Below are 17374 nucleotides of genomic sequence, written 5' to 3'. Positions count from 1 at the left end.
ATGTTGACATTTGCTCCATTTACAACGAAAGAAAATAAAGGGAAAACAGAAGTTCTTCCACTGCTAGGACCATCTCATTGCTAGGACAAGAACAGGCTGGGCCCTCTAAGCTAGGACAAAAACACTTGGTTTTCTCAGCTAGGATAGAACACCAGGTCTTATCAGCTAGAACAAGAACACGTAGCCTCCTCAGCTAAAACAAACCCACTTGGCTCTCTCAGTTAGGACAAGAGCGCCAGGACTTCTCTCAGCTGGGATCAGCACCAGGACTTCACTCTCAGCTGGGCATAGCACCCAGATCTCAGCCCCTAGCTTGGCCCAGCACCCAGACCTCTGCCCCAGCTTGGTCCAGCACCCAGACCTCTGCCCCCAGCTTGGCCCAGCACCCAGACCTCTGCCCCCAGCTTGGCCCAGCACCCAGACCTAGCCCCCAGCTTGGCCCAGCACTCAGACCTCTGCCCCCAGCTTGGCCCAGCACCCAGACCTCTGCCCCCAGCTTGGCCCAGCACCCATACCTCAGCCCCCAGCTTGGCCCAGCACTCAGACCTCTGCCCCCAGCTTGGCCCAGCACCCAGACCTCAGCCCCCAGCTTGGTCCAGCACCCAGACCTAGCCCCCAGCTTGGCCCAGCACTCAGACCTCTGCCCCCAGCTTGGCCCAGCACCCAGACCTCAGCCCCCAGCTTGGTCCAGCACCCAGACCTCAGCTGGGAGGCCCCATAAACATGAAGGAAAACAAACTTGTGATACTAGGAGCTGGGGGAGTAGGCAAGACCTCACTGGTTCTACAGTTTCTACAAGGGTTTTTCTCCCCAACTTACAAGCCAACGGTTGAAGACTGCTACAGCCACACGTTACAACTGCCTAGTGAGTATACCGCATGAGTTGATGAGTAGATGAGTCTTAAGTTACCAGGTAGATGAGTTGAGTCTTAAGTTACCAGGTAGATGAGTTGAGTCTTAAGTTACCAGGTAGATGAGTTGCGTCTTAAGTTACCAGGTAGATGAGTGACTTCTTCCTACGTCCAGGAATGTACGCTGCTCCGCTGGTAGCTGTGTTGTGGCATTAGGTGAAAGGAAACACACAATCTTAACCCATATAACTTCTAAACCCGAATTTCTCATCCACCTGGAACCAAAAGTTCCAAGTAGCACGGGCTATGGTGATCCCGCAGAGTTCTCTCACCCATGTCCCACACCCCACGTGTCGCTTCCTGATGGCGTGTCCTGTATCATGTGTCACTCAGTCAGTCATTCTCCGTGTCCCAGCCCCCCCCCCCCAGCCCCCCGACACGTGCTATAATGACGTGTCCACGTTCCTGTGACACGTGTTCCTCATCTGGACCCCCACCCCCCTTCACGTGGACATTGCACTGGTATTCTTGTTGGGCACGTGCCCAACAAGAATAAATGACGTATGACATGTCTGTCAATCATAAAAAATGGCGACGGTGCCCGCGGTTTCTCTACCTATCTTCCCTACTTTACCTAGGTAGGTATAGGGACCAATCTACCCCCCCCCCTTCCTCTCTCTCTCTCTCTCTCTCTCTCTCTCTCTCTCTCTCTCTCTCTCTCTCTCTCTCTCTCTCTCTCTCTCTCTCTCTCCCTCTCCCTCTCTCTCCCATTTAAGACACGTGTCTTTCGCTATTCTTCCTATTCTCTTCCACGTGATCTGGCACGTGGACCGCCATTTTTTTTTAACTTTCCCTCTCTCTCCTCCCCCCCCCCAGCACCTCCTTCCCTATTCCCTTTCCTCAGCACCTCCTTCCCTCTTCCCTCTCTCCCTTCCCATAGACAACCTGTCCCTCTGTCTAGCTTCCGTCATCTAGTAATGACTCTTAAACTGATAGTTACTGTGATTGACGGCGGAGAGGGACGAGAGGAGACACACACACACACACACACACACACACACACACACACACACACACACACACACACACACACACACACACACACACAAAGGGCTGCTCCCCACAGCTATTCATCCACCGCCAAGTCTTTCACATCCTCCCGCAAGTGAGTGTGAGTGAGTGAGTGTGTGTGAGTGTGAGTCCGTGCTAAAGGGACAAGTGTCTCCCAGGAGAGAGAGAGCAACTCTACTCCTCGGGGCCTCTGTTGACACTCTTGTTCCTAATATTACAGCTGCAACCCTCTTCATAACTGCACGCAATGCCGGTGTGAGTGAGTGAGTGAGTGAGTGAGTGAGTGAGTGAGTGAGTGAGTGAGTGAGTGAGTGAGTGAGTGAGGGTGTAAGGGAGAGAGGGAGGGGGTGTAAGGCACAGTGAAGGGAGGGAGGGAGGGAGTGAGAGAGAGAGAGAGAGAGAGAGAGAGAGAGAGAGAGAGAGAGAGAGAGAGAGAGAGAGAGAGAGAGAGAGAGAGAGAGAGAGAGAGAGAGAGAGTGACATAATGATATAATCTGTCCTTGACCATTGCTATATTATAAAATACTCTTATAGCTATCAACAGGTATAGGAATATAGGTATATATAGGTATAGGAATCTTATAGATATAGGAATCAACAATGAATATCTTTCATGTCGTGAAGATAACTTGATATAGCGGCCACTCACCTAAGGTGAGAACGTATGGCTGCCTAAGAAAGATTCCACTACAGAAAACATTGGTTGTTGACTGACCGTCTTGAGTTATAAATGCTGATTTCTGCTGTTGGAGCTCACCATAGCCCGTGCTACTTGCCCCGCTCCTGTGCCAGGTAAGTCCACTACGGGCTCACCATAGCCCGTGCTACTTGCCCCGCTCCTGTGCCAGGTAAGTCCACTACGGGCTCACCATAGCCCGTGCTACTTGCCCCGCTCCTGTGCCAGGTAAGTCCACTACGGGCTCACCATAGCCCGTGCTACTTGCCCCGCTCCTGTGCCAGGTAAGTCCACTACGGGCTCACCATAGCCCGTGCTACTTGCCCCGCTCCTGTGCCAGGTAAGTCCACTACGGGCTCGCCATAGCCCGTGCTACTTGCCCCGCTCCTGTGCCAGGTAAGTCCACTACGGGCTCACCATAGCCCGTGCTACTTGCCCCGCTCCTGTGCCAGGTAAGTCCACTACGGGCTCACCATAGCCCGTGCTACTTGCCCCGCTCCTGTGCCAGGTAAGTCCACTACGGGCTCGCCATAGCCCGTGCTACTTGCAACTTTTGGTTCCCAGTAGCTCAATCTAAAACAACAACAAGATGGGGCTTGAACTACTACGTTCCCTAACTACTTTGTTCCCGAGACTGCAGGTATAATTACCCTTCCGCCAGTCAAGGTAGTTACGACACGTAACTGCCTGATAGCCACAATTATCTATGTTAACTCATTAACAAACGCATCCTGTCGCTTTGTTTTTTAGTCCCGGGAAATGTTCGAAAGTCTCTGCATGGCTTCGACTTCGGGAACGACTGCCCGCCCCGACACTGAAAAGGTCCTTGCCATGTTGACGACACTGAAAAGGTCCTTGCCATGTTGACAATATTGAAAAGGTCTTTGCCATGTTGACAACACTGAAAAGGTCCTTGCCATGAAAGCTGTCCTCTCGGGTCAGGGAGAGAGAGAGAGAGAGAGAGAGAGAGAGAGAGAGAGAGAGAGAGAGAGAGAGAGAGAGAGAGAGAGAGAGAGAGAGAGAGAGAGAGAGAGAGAGAGAATGGAGGGGGGAGGGGTGTGTTATCACCATATCCAGAGGTCACTATACCTGCCCGTCTAAGACAGAGAGGTCAAGACGTTATGGTGAAGAGGTCAAGCCGATCCGAAAAGGTCAAGAAAGTACATAAGTGAAATAGGGTGACAAGATTACCTATTAACTACCTTCTCACGACCAAACACTAGCCTAATGCTTTAGAAAATCAAATTTAATAATAATACATCAATAATTTCCCTACGAATTAATATCAGGAGATAACAGAAACGATAAATAAAATAGAAATAGTTTTTTTTTTAAATATAATCCGTTAACATCGCTGGGTTTGAAAATCTTCAATTTTAGCCAATGGGAGCGTTGACCGCTTGTGACGTCACGCGGGATAATCCATAGGTGCTTGATGCTGTTATCATTACCGGGATTTCCAGCCTTAAATGCTAGTTATCTTGTCCATCCATTGGTCAGTAGAGCGATGCCCTGCGCTTCCTGAAAGATGAACGTTCAATTTCCCGACTGGTAGGATAACCATTGCTTTATCCCGTCCTCGTATCCCAGCTCCTTGTTCTTGTATCCCAGCTCCTTGTCTTCGTATCCCAGCTCCTTGTTCTTGTATTCCAGCTCCGTATTCTCGTATCCCAGCTCCTTGTTCTCGTATCCCAGCTCCTTGTTCTCGTATCCCAGCTCCTTGTTCTCGTATTCCAGTTCCTTGTTCTTGTATCCCAGCTCCTTGTTCTCGTATCCCAGCTCCTTGTCCTCATATCCCAGCTCCTTGTCCTCATATCCCAGCTCCTTGTCCTCATATCCCAGCACCTTGTCCTCATATCCCAGTTCCTTGTCCTCATATCCCAGCACCTTGTCCTCATATCCCAGCTCCTTGTCCTCATATCCCAGCTCCTTGTCCTCATATCCCAGCTCCTTGTCCTCATATCCCAGCTCCTTGTCCTCATATCCCAGCTCCTTGTCCTCATATCCCAGTTCCTTGTCCTCATATCCCAGCTCCTTGTCCCCATATCCCAGCACCTTGTCCTCATATCCCAGCTCCTTGTCCTCATATCCCAGCTCCTTGTCCCCCTCATATCCCAGCTCCTTGTCCCCCTCATATCCCAGCTCCTTGTCCCCCTCATATCCCTTCCAAGTGCTATAATACTCATACAGGCTTAGCGCTTTCTCCTTGACAAGATCTGTACACCAAAGAAAGTTGTCTGCTTCTCGGAGTATAAACATACACACACTTGAGAACAATGTAAACACTCGAGACAAAGGGCATACATACACTTGAAAGTTAACTTTAGACTTGGATTCTCTTCTCAGAACTGGATCTTCCTTGCTTGGTTGGTTAAGCTATTGTGGGGAGCCCTCGGTACAAGAGTCTCCTATATTCTTCACCTGTTTATTAACGGTGATTTCACGGCTCTGACGAGCGCGAATTGAGATGATCTCAAAGTCTTAGAATCGCCTAAGATGCTTGTCAATGCCCCCTTCAAAAGACGGTTTCGAAAATTTGTTCGCATTGTGTAGTCAAATCGTAATTATATGTACGTATTGTGTAGTCAAATCGTAATTATATGTACGTATTGTGTAGTCAAATCGTAATTATATGTACGTATTGTGTAGTCAAATCGTAAGTATATGTACGTATTGTGTAGTCAAATCGTAAGTATATGTACGCATTGTGTAGTCAAATCGTAAGTATATGTACGCATTGTGTAGTCAAATCGTAAGTATATGTACGCATTGTGTAGTCAAATCGCAATCATATGTACGCATTGTGTAGTCAAATCGTAATTATATGTACGCATTGTGTAATCAATGTAATTACATTGTGTAATGTAACACAATGGTTCGTATTACCTTGTGTAATTACATTGTGTAATCATGTCTTTTCAGACATAAATTCATTTTATTCTTACCTGGTCTAAGAACAGGTTCCTTTGTTTATGAAGACAGGCTAGGGTTCTTATTCACATATTTTTCTACTCACCTATTTGCCTGCAGGACTAAGTATTAGCTCTTGGACCCCGCCTTTCTAGCTGCCAGTTGTCTAATGCAATGATTCCTGACCTATTTCCCTGTCATATCTACATTTAAAATTGTGAATGTCGTTTGCTTTTATAAGCTGTTTCTTTAGTTCATTCCATTTTTCACGCTACTTTTACACTCGAAGAAAACTTTCTAACATTTCTATGACTCATCTGTTTCTCAAGATTCTAGCCATGCCCTCGTGCCTTCCTCTTTTTCCGATCTGTTAATTCTCTAATTATTTTATGTCTCAATCGTGTCTTCTTTCTCTTTCTCTCTCTCTCTCTCTCTCTCTCTCTCTCTCTCTCTCTCTCTCTCTCTCTCTCTCTCTCTCTCTCTCTCTCTCTCTCCTCACTTGTCTAGCATCATCATGTTCAGTTCCTTCAGTCTCTCTTCATACCCCACCCCACGCAATTTTGGGAGGAATGGAGGGGGGGGGGGGTATGTTACGTTCGTAACAATCTCGTTACGAACGTCTGAATCTATTCGAGTTTCCTTATGCATTCGTGGGGGGACATTATAACCACATACAAGATACTCAGGGGGAACAGACAGGGTATGCAAGGACAGATTATGCAGATACAAATAGTAAACACACACACACACACACACACACACACACACACACACACACACACACACACACACACACACACACACAGGTATGTGTGTAATCATGTTTTCTCAAACATAAATTCATTTTATTCTTACCTGGTCTAAGAACAGGTTCCTTAACTCGGTTCGTGAAGGGACCAAGGCGGGACCAAAGAGCCAGAGCTCAACCCCCGCAAACACAACTAGGTGAGTACACCCACACACCCACACCCACACACACACACACACACACACACATACACACAGCCTACTTGTGACGACGCGCGAAAGAGACCTGGGTGTGGACGTAACACCTAATCTATCTCCTGAGGCACATATAAATAGGATAACGACAGCAGCGTACTCTACACTGGCAAAAGTTAGAACATCATTCAGAAACCTAAGTAAGGAGGCATTTAGGGCGCTTTACACTGCCTACGTGAGGCCAGTCTTAGAGTATGCCGCCTCATCATGGAGTCCCCATCTGAAGAAGCATATAATGAAACTGGAAAAGGTTCAGAGGTTTGCAACGAGACTCGTCCCAGAGCTACGAGGGATGGGGTATGAGGAGCGCCTGAGGGAACTGTGCCTTACGACACTAGAAAGAAGGGAGAGAGGGGACATGATAGGAACGTATAAGATACTCAGAGGAATTGACAGAGTGGACATAGACGAAATGTTCACACGGAATAGTAACAGAACGAGGGGACATGGATGGAAGCTTGAAACTCAGATGAGTCACAGAGATGTTAGGAAGTTTTCTTTTAGCGTGAGAGTAGTGGGAAAATGGAATGCACTTAAGGAACAGGTTGTGGAAGCAAATACTATTCATAATTTTAAAGCCAGGTATGATAGGGAAATGGGACAGGAGTCATTGCTGTAAACAACCGATGCTCGAAAGGCGGGATCCAAGAGTCAATGTTCGATCCTGCAGACACAACTAGGTGAGTACAACTAGGTGAGTACACACCCACACCACCCACACACATTGTTAAAAAAAACGAGTATAAACCGAGCAGTAATCCATTACCTCAACCACTACAAAACATTAACAAACACAGACCGTTCCCGGTGATTTGCACTTGTCCTGATGGCACTTGGCGCCGTGGCTGGAATAATGGGCGGGAGAACCAACACCGAACTTCGTGAATGGAGGGAGAGAGAGAGTCAAGAATGTAAACAATGGTACCAGCTGAGGAGCTCCACGTCTCAATGGTGAGCTGGATTACCAGAAGTGCCGTGAGGACCCTGCCATGCCGTGGAGGGGGGTAATGGGGGGTTATGGGAGGATGGGGTTATATGGGGGGAGGGGGGAGGAAATTATCATGGGAAACAGCAAAGCCGTAACGACTATATAGCACTGGGAAGGGGTATGTTAGGAACCTCGAACCTCAGACTACACAAGCTGCAACCCGCACCTCTACCAACTGAGCCACCAACATTTCCCCCTAATAAGAAGGTAGTCCAGTGACACCTATCTGCTGTCCAACTGAAACTTGACGCCTTCCGTGCAGAGTGCGATTTAGGCTTATATTTGGGTAATTTGCCCCTGTACACACTCCATCCTCATCGTCCACCTCATACCACGGTTCTTGCAGCCTCTTCACAATCTTATTCTCATAACACATCTGCTATCCCCTTTTCCAGCTATCCTCCCCCCCCCCCCTACCCATCAACTTCGTTCATGGCTGCCAGACGCACGATGCGCATGAAATAAGAGACAGGGTGAGCACCAGGCTACCAGACGCACGATGAGCCTTCAGTGAGTGATGAGGCGTCCTCCACCTCCTTCTCCATCTCATCTTTGTTGACATGGTTTAAGGTGCGGGCTCTGGTGATCGAGGAGAAGAGGGGGAGGGAGGGTCGTCGTGGCATCTGAGACGGCCGCAGACATCAGACAATACTAAGTTAGCAGTAAGACGGCTTCGTATGTTGAACATTTGAGACAATGGATGCGCTGGAACTCACTGGAATGGAAGGAATTATCCTTCTATCCTTCCACTGGGATGGAAGGAATGTTCCTTCTATCCTTCCACTGGGATGGAAGGAACAGCATAGTGGACCAAGCTCTCGCAAGTCAAGCCTAGCCTCAGGCTTGGGGAGTACAAGAACTCCCAGAACCCCATCAAGCAGGTATCAAGGAAATGAAAGAAAGAGAAGGGATTAAAGGAGGAAAACTAACTTAACGCTAACTAAAATAAATAAATCATAAACCAAAAAGCTAAGATACAAGCTATAACACATTTGGTTTATAATGAGCGCGCGGGAGAGTTGACACGCACAGACTATGTTTTTTGTCGCTCTCAATAGGATTAAATATTTCGCAGGAGGCACTGAACCACAGGTGCCACAGTGGTGTGTGTGTGTGTGTGTGTGTGTGTGTGTGTGTGTGTGCGTGCGTGCGTGCGTGCGTGTGTGTGTGTGTGTGTGTGTGTGTGTGTGTGTACACAAGGAGATTAGAAATGCGAGAATGAGTGCATTCAGGCAAGAAGGACACGCTCACTAATGAGGCTACCCACACACACACACACACACACACACACACACACACACACACACACACACACACACACACACACACACACACACACACACACAAAGTAACCGATAATCATTCTAAAAAAAATAAAGACTTGTGATAATTATAAACATAAGGCCTATCATATTATATAATCATTTTTCCCCCAGCCAGTCACGAGCTTGATTAGATAATCAATCAATATGATTGGTGGATGATCAACCAATGATTATAAATTGCATCCGCGTCATTATTCACTATTTTTAATAACATTCAGTGACCTGAGAGACCTAGTTCAACGTCACCGAACAAAGCCGTAAAGGACAGGATAGGCTGAGGTGGTTAAAGAAATGGGGATTGAGGTTGGGTAGAAATAGGGAGCTTGGCGGAGGTATGGTGGAAATGGAGGGGGTGGAAATGGAGGGATGGGGGAGGAATGTACAAGGTAAAGGAGTAGCCTCTCCAAGGGCCGAAATCATTCAATTTTGTACCAAACTTAAAAGACCTCTTCAGTGCATTGCGGAGCCATGGGAGGTGATACACATGTCGCTAATCTTGTGAGAAATTCAAACTTATTAATGAAAATTTGTTTTATTTTCACATTTTAATGAAAATTGTCTATTTTCCCATTATTTTAATTATTTTATACCATTTAGCGACCAGTATTTGGCGGAAACGATCAGTATTTGACAGGAACAACCACGATTTGGCGGGAACAACACGTTTTGGCGGGAAAGATATGTTTTGGGGGAAGTATTCGTGGCTTGAGGGAGTAAACGTTTTATGGCGGGGACAGATTTTTGCGGCAACAGCGCATAACAGATTTTAGAAACACTCTATATACTTTTTTGTTTGTCGGATATATACATACTTTTTGTCTAATATACATATATTTTTACGTGAAAAATTCCTGTCCATCATAATTGACGCCTAATCTCACACTTGAACAAAAACCCGCGAAAAGTTCGACGATTTTAACAGGGGAAAATAAAACTTTCCTGTTGGAAAATCTTGGCCGAGTGGCAGAAGTTGGGGAAAGTCTCTCAGGCCAGCCATTAAAGGTACAAAGAGGTTCCATTTAATCTGCTTGTTTCCGCCATCGACGCCCCCGCTTAATGGAAACTTCCGCTACCAAATTCGGTCGACTGAAACGCGTAATTGCATCTGGAGTTTCAACCAAGTCGGCTCCTGATCCAAAGTTGACGAGGGGAAACAAAAATAAGAGTGACTGCAGGGGAAAAACAAGAGAAGGTGGGGGAAAGGGGGTACGGTGGGGGAGGGGAGGGAAGAGAGTGCTATTCATAGTTGCGTATTTTTACTTTAAAGTTTAGTCTCGCCTTTTATCAAAGGGAAAATGAGCAAGATCAAGAATTATTTTCCCCAGCATACTCTGGTATGTATTTCATTAAATAATTATATTAGTATGGTGGCAGCAGAGGTAAGAAAGCTTTGTTGTTTTAAGATTCGCTACCTAGAACAAAAAAAAGTTCCAAGTAGCACGGGCTATGGCGAGCCCGTAGTTTAAAAGTGCTCTGTTCGTTCCCAGGGAAGACCTGTTTGACCGTTACATACATACTCTACCCTCCATTTTTTTGATGTGATAACCGCGTGGAAAAGGAGTTGTAGAGCAGCCTAGTGTATGGCATTTGCATTTTGTGGAATTGTGTGAAATATATATACATAGACCTATCCCATCTGTGTATGTGGTGGAGGTCGAGGCTGGGTATAAGACATTTAGTCACGTACAGTAAGATCGTTTGTGGGTGATGCAAAGTCCAGTCTTGAAAAGCCCTTTATTGAAAGCCCTGACATGAAAGCCCTGCCTTAACAGCCCTCACCTGAAAGCCGTCTTGAAAGCCCTGTACAACTTAGAGACAGGCAGTGGACAGGAATCCCAAACTAGTGGTGAATACTCAATGACAGATTCAATTAGCGAGCCGTAGAGCGTTATATAATCGGCGTTTGGGTGAAAGGCGACCCTCCGCTGACATGCAAATTAGCCTAACTGAATTATCTTTCAAATGCCCATTATCAGACACACACACATATCTTCATCAACATCAATGACGAATACATCAGTCAATGATACATTTGCCAACATTTCACCCTTAGCCTCACAATGGGGCAGCCTAATTAGTACGGTTGAACAGAAATAATTTCAGTTATGATAACTAAACGCCTGAAAATGCCATCATACTTAGGGTATCATTGAACCTTTACGTCATCAAATTTGGATTATTAACAGACTTTATAGGTAAACATATCTACCCTGTTCTATATGAAGGATTATAGAGTGTAGATCAAAAAGTAGCTATGAGTTCATATAATGGCTCCATCTCAAAGGATGGTGAGAGAGAGAGAGAGAGAGAGAGAGAGAGAGAGAGAGAGAGAGAGAGAGAGAGAGAGAGAGAGAGAGAGAGAGAGAGAGAGAGAGAGAGAGAGAGAGTGAGAGAGTGAGTGAGAGTCTATAAAACAAGGAATAACTCCATAAACAACGGAGGAGCCAGATAAAGGTGAATAACACGGGATGAAGACAACTGAATGATAAAACAAATGAAATACTACAAAGCGTTATGCAGAAGAATCAGCTTCCCAACGTTTGCTTAATTATCCCCAGAAAATCGCAACTCAAACAACTAATTAACATTGCACGGAAATTATGAAATCGCCTCTCAGATCTGTGATTAAAATCATATTTGCCCACAACATACAGAAGAGGAGTGGAGAGAGAGAGAAGAGGAGTGGAGAGAGAGAGAGAGAGAGAGAGAGAGAGAGAGAGAGAGAGAGAGAGAGAGAGAGAGAGAGAGAGAGAGAGAGAGAGAGAGAGAGAGAGAGAGAGAGAGAGAGGAGGAGGAGGAGGAGGCGAAAGAGAATTGCCTTAAGGGATGAAATGTTGAGATTACAAATATTTTTGTGTTGGCGAGCGGGCATCCAAAACACCTTTGGAAAGCGCGCACAATCAGCCATTCTCAGAGGGCAACAGAGCGGGAAAAATCGTGCGCGGGAAGGGTGAAAACACCCGGACGCTTCCGTGTTGTGTGAAAATCAGCCAATCACAACCCGTGAGATTTGTATAGCCTCGATCTTATTCGTGGGATAAGGTGCCTTTCCGCGCCTCCCCCCAGAAGATCTTGTATGCCCTCGTCAGCAGGGAAGATTTTCAGCGGTTTGAAAAGAGAGATCGCAGCAGCCAATTATATTTCAGAGATTGGCGCGAGCCTAATAAAGGTTTTCTTTTTTTTGGAATATATATTATTTTATTTCAATACAATGACAAAGGATCACAAAAAGTGCAGACTATGAGTCACAATACCGTGGCTGAAGATATCATGACCAAACATCAGAAGATGAAGAAGCGACGACTTTCCAGTCCATCTTATCAATCTATCTTTCTCCATCTTCTGATGTGTGATTTGGTGGACATCACAAAGAGTCTTTCGATGATATAAGCATTAAGATACGGAAATGTTTATATATAAAACGGGGTAAGGGGGAAGGGCCTTACTTAACACTGAAAACAAAAAACAGGCGGATGGCTCCAATGGAGCCGAGTTTGTTGGTTTGAGGCCAAGCCACCAACACAGGGCAGTAAGTAAGCCCTTTACTTGGAGGAGGTGTACTTGGTGACGGCCTTAGTGCCCTCAGAGACGGCGTGCTTGGCCAGTTCTCCGGGCAACAGGAGCCTTACAGCCGTCTGGATCTCCCGGCATATTTGAGCACGTTACCAAAGGAATTAACGTTGATGGAGGCTTCTCTTTTTAAAATTACATTTTAACTATTTCCCATACTGATTTAATTTGTAAAACTGATATTTCCTTGATAAGTACAAAAAACTCAGTGTTCAAAATACCTACTTGTGTTCAATTCCCACTTCACACCATAGCTTAGCGGTGTAGTTTTATAAATAAATAAATATATATATATATATATATATATATATATATATATATATATATATATATATATATATATATATATATATATATATATATATATGTACAAAACCAGAAGGGAAACTCCACAAGCACATAGATTCACCCACACCAAATAATACATTTTCAACACGCACTATTTACTTCATTTGCAGTTTGATTACCAATTAAAAAAAATTTAGTTCTAGGGGTCAAAAATATAAAAACAGGGTCACGGGCCAATCTGCATTTTCTCTGGCAATTTGCACTTTAATACTGTATCAATTCTTTTTAGCAAGTGATTACGTGAGGCTCCTGTTCTTTTTCCTTTATATAAGCAAATGAAAATTCGTCGGCTTTAGGCCGGGGGGAGGGGGGGGGGGGATAAGACTGATTTTGTTTAAAATTTCGTGCGTTCTGTTTTATATATCTTGCATTCGTGCGTTTTATTTTGTGGTTTATTCTTGCGTTTTTGTTTTAATTTTCCAGTGAAAGACCGTCGCTTTTTAGGTAGGTTAGGATAAGAGCACTTTAGAACGACAGTTTCTTTACGTGTCATACATACTCATACTCCGCCCAAGTAAAACGGAAATAAGCAACACTTAGTGGGCCAGCCAGAGGCTTAAGGCCCCCGCAAGAATATCCCTGCAAAAAAATAAAGACAGTTTCTTGACATTGGGAAACCTTAGGAGGACAGGCAACAGGATCAGCCTCATTTTCCTGCGCGACAGTGAATATGAGAAGTATCCTCATTGTCCTCTAAAGGGTGGAATGTTGAATGGTCTCTCTAAAGTGGTCTTTGATTTCATTAGAACTGCTCCAGCCTCCCTTCTCTTTCTTTCTCAATATCTCCTTCGGTTCTGAAAATTTAAAAGTTTTTCTAATATACAAACAAATTCCACCACTAAATTATTATAGTTGTCCAATAAATTGCTGATTTATTGCCTATTTTTGCAAAGTGTTTTCTGGATTTTTCTGTTTCCTTAGCTTAATGATTGTCTTATTTTCTTATTTTCCTACACTGATTCATATATTTTTCTACTTTTCTAACCATTTATAAATATCGTCCCTATTTTCACTGATAGGCTTTCAGGTCATTTTAAATTCTCCTTGAAACGTCATTTATTTGTTTAATTCCTCTCAAAATTTCCACGCGATGCTAGTGGCTGATACCTCAGCCAATCACCGTAGTGAGAACATGACGTCATGAACCGGATTAACCAATTCCCTTCAAGTAAAAATGATGACGTCGGCCGCGGTGATGGATGATAGGCTGGAACGCCTGTGACGTTACTCGACGCTGCTAGTAAACAAGACGTCATCGATCGCTATTGATAACTCGCTATCGTTTAATTCTATGACGTAGGTTGGATGCACAGCTTAATCCATTGGGGGGAAAAACACACCTCATTTACGAGCAGATTTAGGGCTTCAACCCCCCAAAAATAGTCGTCATTAATTAAGCTTCGTAATGCTTGCGCCACGAAATGACTACCAATCACTTCCAGGCCAACGGATAATTTGAGTTTAATCCACCATTCAGAGCGCATTTGAAGGATGACGTCCGTGAACTTTGACCAATGAAGTGTTGGTAATGTCCAACGTATTTCTCCAGCCGTTGGGGGGCAAAAATTTAAATTACGAGAAGAAAAACTTTTCTCATTAGTACATTCTCGCTATTCATAGAAAACGGGACCAAGCGCTAAGAGCTACAACACATTAAAATACTCACACACACACACACACACACACACACACACACACACACACACACACACACACACACACACACACACACACACACACACACACATAGAAGTGTGTGTTTCGCCAACTTGTCAAAACTAATAATTCTACGGAGATTAGATTTTGAGATGACTTTGGGGGAAATTATAAATGATCTTCGTTAGAAATTTGAGTCTTACATAATTTTGAAGTTTAAAATTTTTTCCTGAATAATATTTCCAGAATATAGCTGTCCTAAACAAGGAAAACTAATGTGAACAAAGTACAAAATAATGCCTAAAGGACAGGAAACAGCGATGAGGGAAGAAACGGAATGAAAAGGAATAACAAATGGAGTTCAACACAGCACAAAGACATATATAAATTACATCTAAATATCTACCACGAGACTAGTATTGTAACTATGATTCGACTACTAGGATGCCTGAAGGGAACTAAACCTTTTCCTTACAAGGAAAGGAAAAGATTGAGACTTGATCACAACGTACAGAATACTCAGGGAATATAGCCAGGGGCCAAAACTTCACAATAGAAAGAATAAACACAAATGCATAAGACACAAAATCATTCTCTCAATTGCATTATTTGTGAATAAGTGGCGAGTGTAGGTACCCTGTCGTGATGCTGTAGAGGAAAAAACAATCAAGTCGATTGTGATCACTCACAATCGACTTGAGAATGGTCCAGGACGGACCGAAACGCCGTCGTCCCTTCACCTTCTAGTGTGTGGTCTGGTCAACAACCCCATGTAAGTGCTGCTTCCACCCTTCCAAATATTTAGATCTTGTGAATAAGTAAACGAACCGAGAGGTGGGTTGCATCAGGCGGGTTCCGAGAGCTGAAGATCATTCCCCTCATACACAAATAGATCAAACAAAATAAATAATAACGCGCAATAACCTTTTATTTCTCACTAAATCAACTCGCTAATCACTCCCGGGTCGAAAGACTAGTGTCAACAGTGTCTGGCTATCCTGTTCGTCAGACTGGAATCCGGATTCGAGTGTTTATTTTGGTTAATGACGGAAGATAATCTGGTGGTGGGTTTGGGTGTGTGTACAGAGGAATCTGTACACCGGTTGATTAACAGTTGAAAGGCAGGACCAAAGAGCCGTAGCTCAATCCCCGCAAGCACAACTAGGTGAGTACACACAAACATATACAGATCAAACAGAGAGAGCTGAAAGGAAGGGAAGAGAACTATCAGGATTAAGCACCAAGCCATTACGACTATATAGCACTTGGAAGGGGTCAGGATAAGGATTTGGGATGGGACGGGGAAAGGAATGGTGCCAAACCACTTGGACGGTCGGGGATTGAACGCCGAGCTGCATGAAGCAAGGCCGTCGCTGTACCGTCCAGCGGTACAGCGACGGTACTATAATGAAAATAAGTAAATAAAACCTATAATGAAAATAAGTAAAGCATTAAATAAAAACTTCCAGGAATCATACCAACAAGGCCTTGAGCACTTTCCACGGAGAGCAGACACAACATTCTTAGTCAGAGACTAAACAACATTGAAATTACAATACATAATGTCTAGAAAACATGACATTGATGTACTGAAAGGGGGGAACGGCCAGACAGCTTGAAAACTTCTAATGCCAAAAAGGATAAAAAGGAGGCAGAAGACTACAGTTTAGAGTCGTTCACTTGTACGCCCTGCAATGTCCTAATCTGCAATGTCCAAGCCTAGATAAATTAATCATGAGTCTAGTAAGGTACTTAGTAGAGCATTCTATTAATCTTCAACACGGGTTCACAGAAGTCACGCCTGACAAACATGCTAGAGTTCTGTTACAAGATCTCAATGATCGCTCAGGAAAAAAAAAAGTTACTGTTCAGTCTTGATAAACAAGCTTGAGTAACTAACTGTTGTGGCTATCTATGTATTTACATATGTAGCTTAGCCTAACATTTTAAAAGCACTACGATCACCTTCTGTGGTTGTTCAATAAATCAATCTTTCACCCTGTCCATGGAGGACAGAAGAAAATGTATATATGCTGTTAGCATTGTAAATGTGTGGCTACGTCTGTGGTAGAAAATAATAATAATAATAATAATAATAATAATAATAATAATAATAAAACTGTTGTGGCACACATTTCCACTCTGTGGCGCCCAGGCTACAAAAGGGACGCCAGTCACGATCACAAAGGAGCTATTCACCAAGGGATCTCCCTTGTACAGGGTAATGGACAGCCGGAAGTCCTGGTAACGACACCTGCACTGAATACACGACAAAGCTGCTCAGCAAACAAGCAAGGTTGCCAATTTAAGGCTGAACTCCTTGAACTGCCAAATGTGGCCTCGCTCACGTTGTCGTCGCTGTGGGAATGTCAGACCTCGTAGCTCAGGACTTGCACACACAACCGGGCCTCACATCGGCTCCGACGTAGCCTAGTATCTCAAATTCAACTGGTAGCCTCACCCACATTCATGCATGCACGATTGCTTCCCACATAACTAATGTAGTCAATGTATAAATGTGTGGAGTATCCAGCGTGAGAAATCAGGCAAGTAACTAGACAGAATGGAGAATAGGAAATAATTCAATAAACACTACACATAAAGGATAATTTCAATTCCCCCAGCCAAGTGGCTGGCCCTACAAATTTCTCACTGGCAGGGGACTATCAAAAGGATCAAATTAAACTCAACTGGTGGTATCCAAGTAGCCTTGCTAACCTCAAAATTTTATTGAATTCTATTTGACTAGTGGAATTTAAACCGTAATTAAATCAAAGCATAGGCTACTACAAACGATAAGTAGATTTTCTCGTTATTCTAAATCAAAACTTATGGTCACCAAGCTCTCCAAATCGTAACATCGTCCCAAAAATGTTATTTTGGAGTGATTTGCTGGATCATATCACTTAAGCATATACATAGACATAAATACAGTATATTGCTACTCGTTCCTCCCTAACAGCCTAATTACAAGGAT

At 44.3% G+C, this 17374-nt stretch overlaps 1 protein-coding gene across 1 annotated transcript in view; it reads left to right on the top strand.

The window, feature by feature from the left end:
* Positions 1–269: 269 nt before the first annotated feature.
* Positions 270–17374, top strand: part of LOC123771165 (ras-related protein Rap1) — a 29645-nt gene continuing 12540 nt past the window's right edge. Inside the window, exon 1 of the mRNA XM_069309617.1 lies at positions 270–865. Within this exon, the coding sequence (XP_069165718.1) occupies positions 724–865 (142 nt within the window). The 5' untranslated portion in view covers positions 270–723. The remainder of the gene's footprint in view (positions 866–17374) is intronic.

Source organism: Procambarus clarkii, chromosome 65, assembly GCF_040958095.1.
Source record: "Procambarus clarkii isolate CNS0578487 chromosome 65, FALCON_Pclarkii_2.0, whole genome shotgun sequence".
Classification (NCBI taxonomy): Eukaryota; Metazoa; Arthropoda; class Malacostraca; order Decapoda; family Cambaridae; genus Procambarus; species Procambarus clarkii.
The sequence above is the reverse complement of the archived record's forward strand: the minus strand, read 5'-3'. Positions and strand labels throughout refer to the sequence as shown.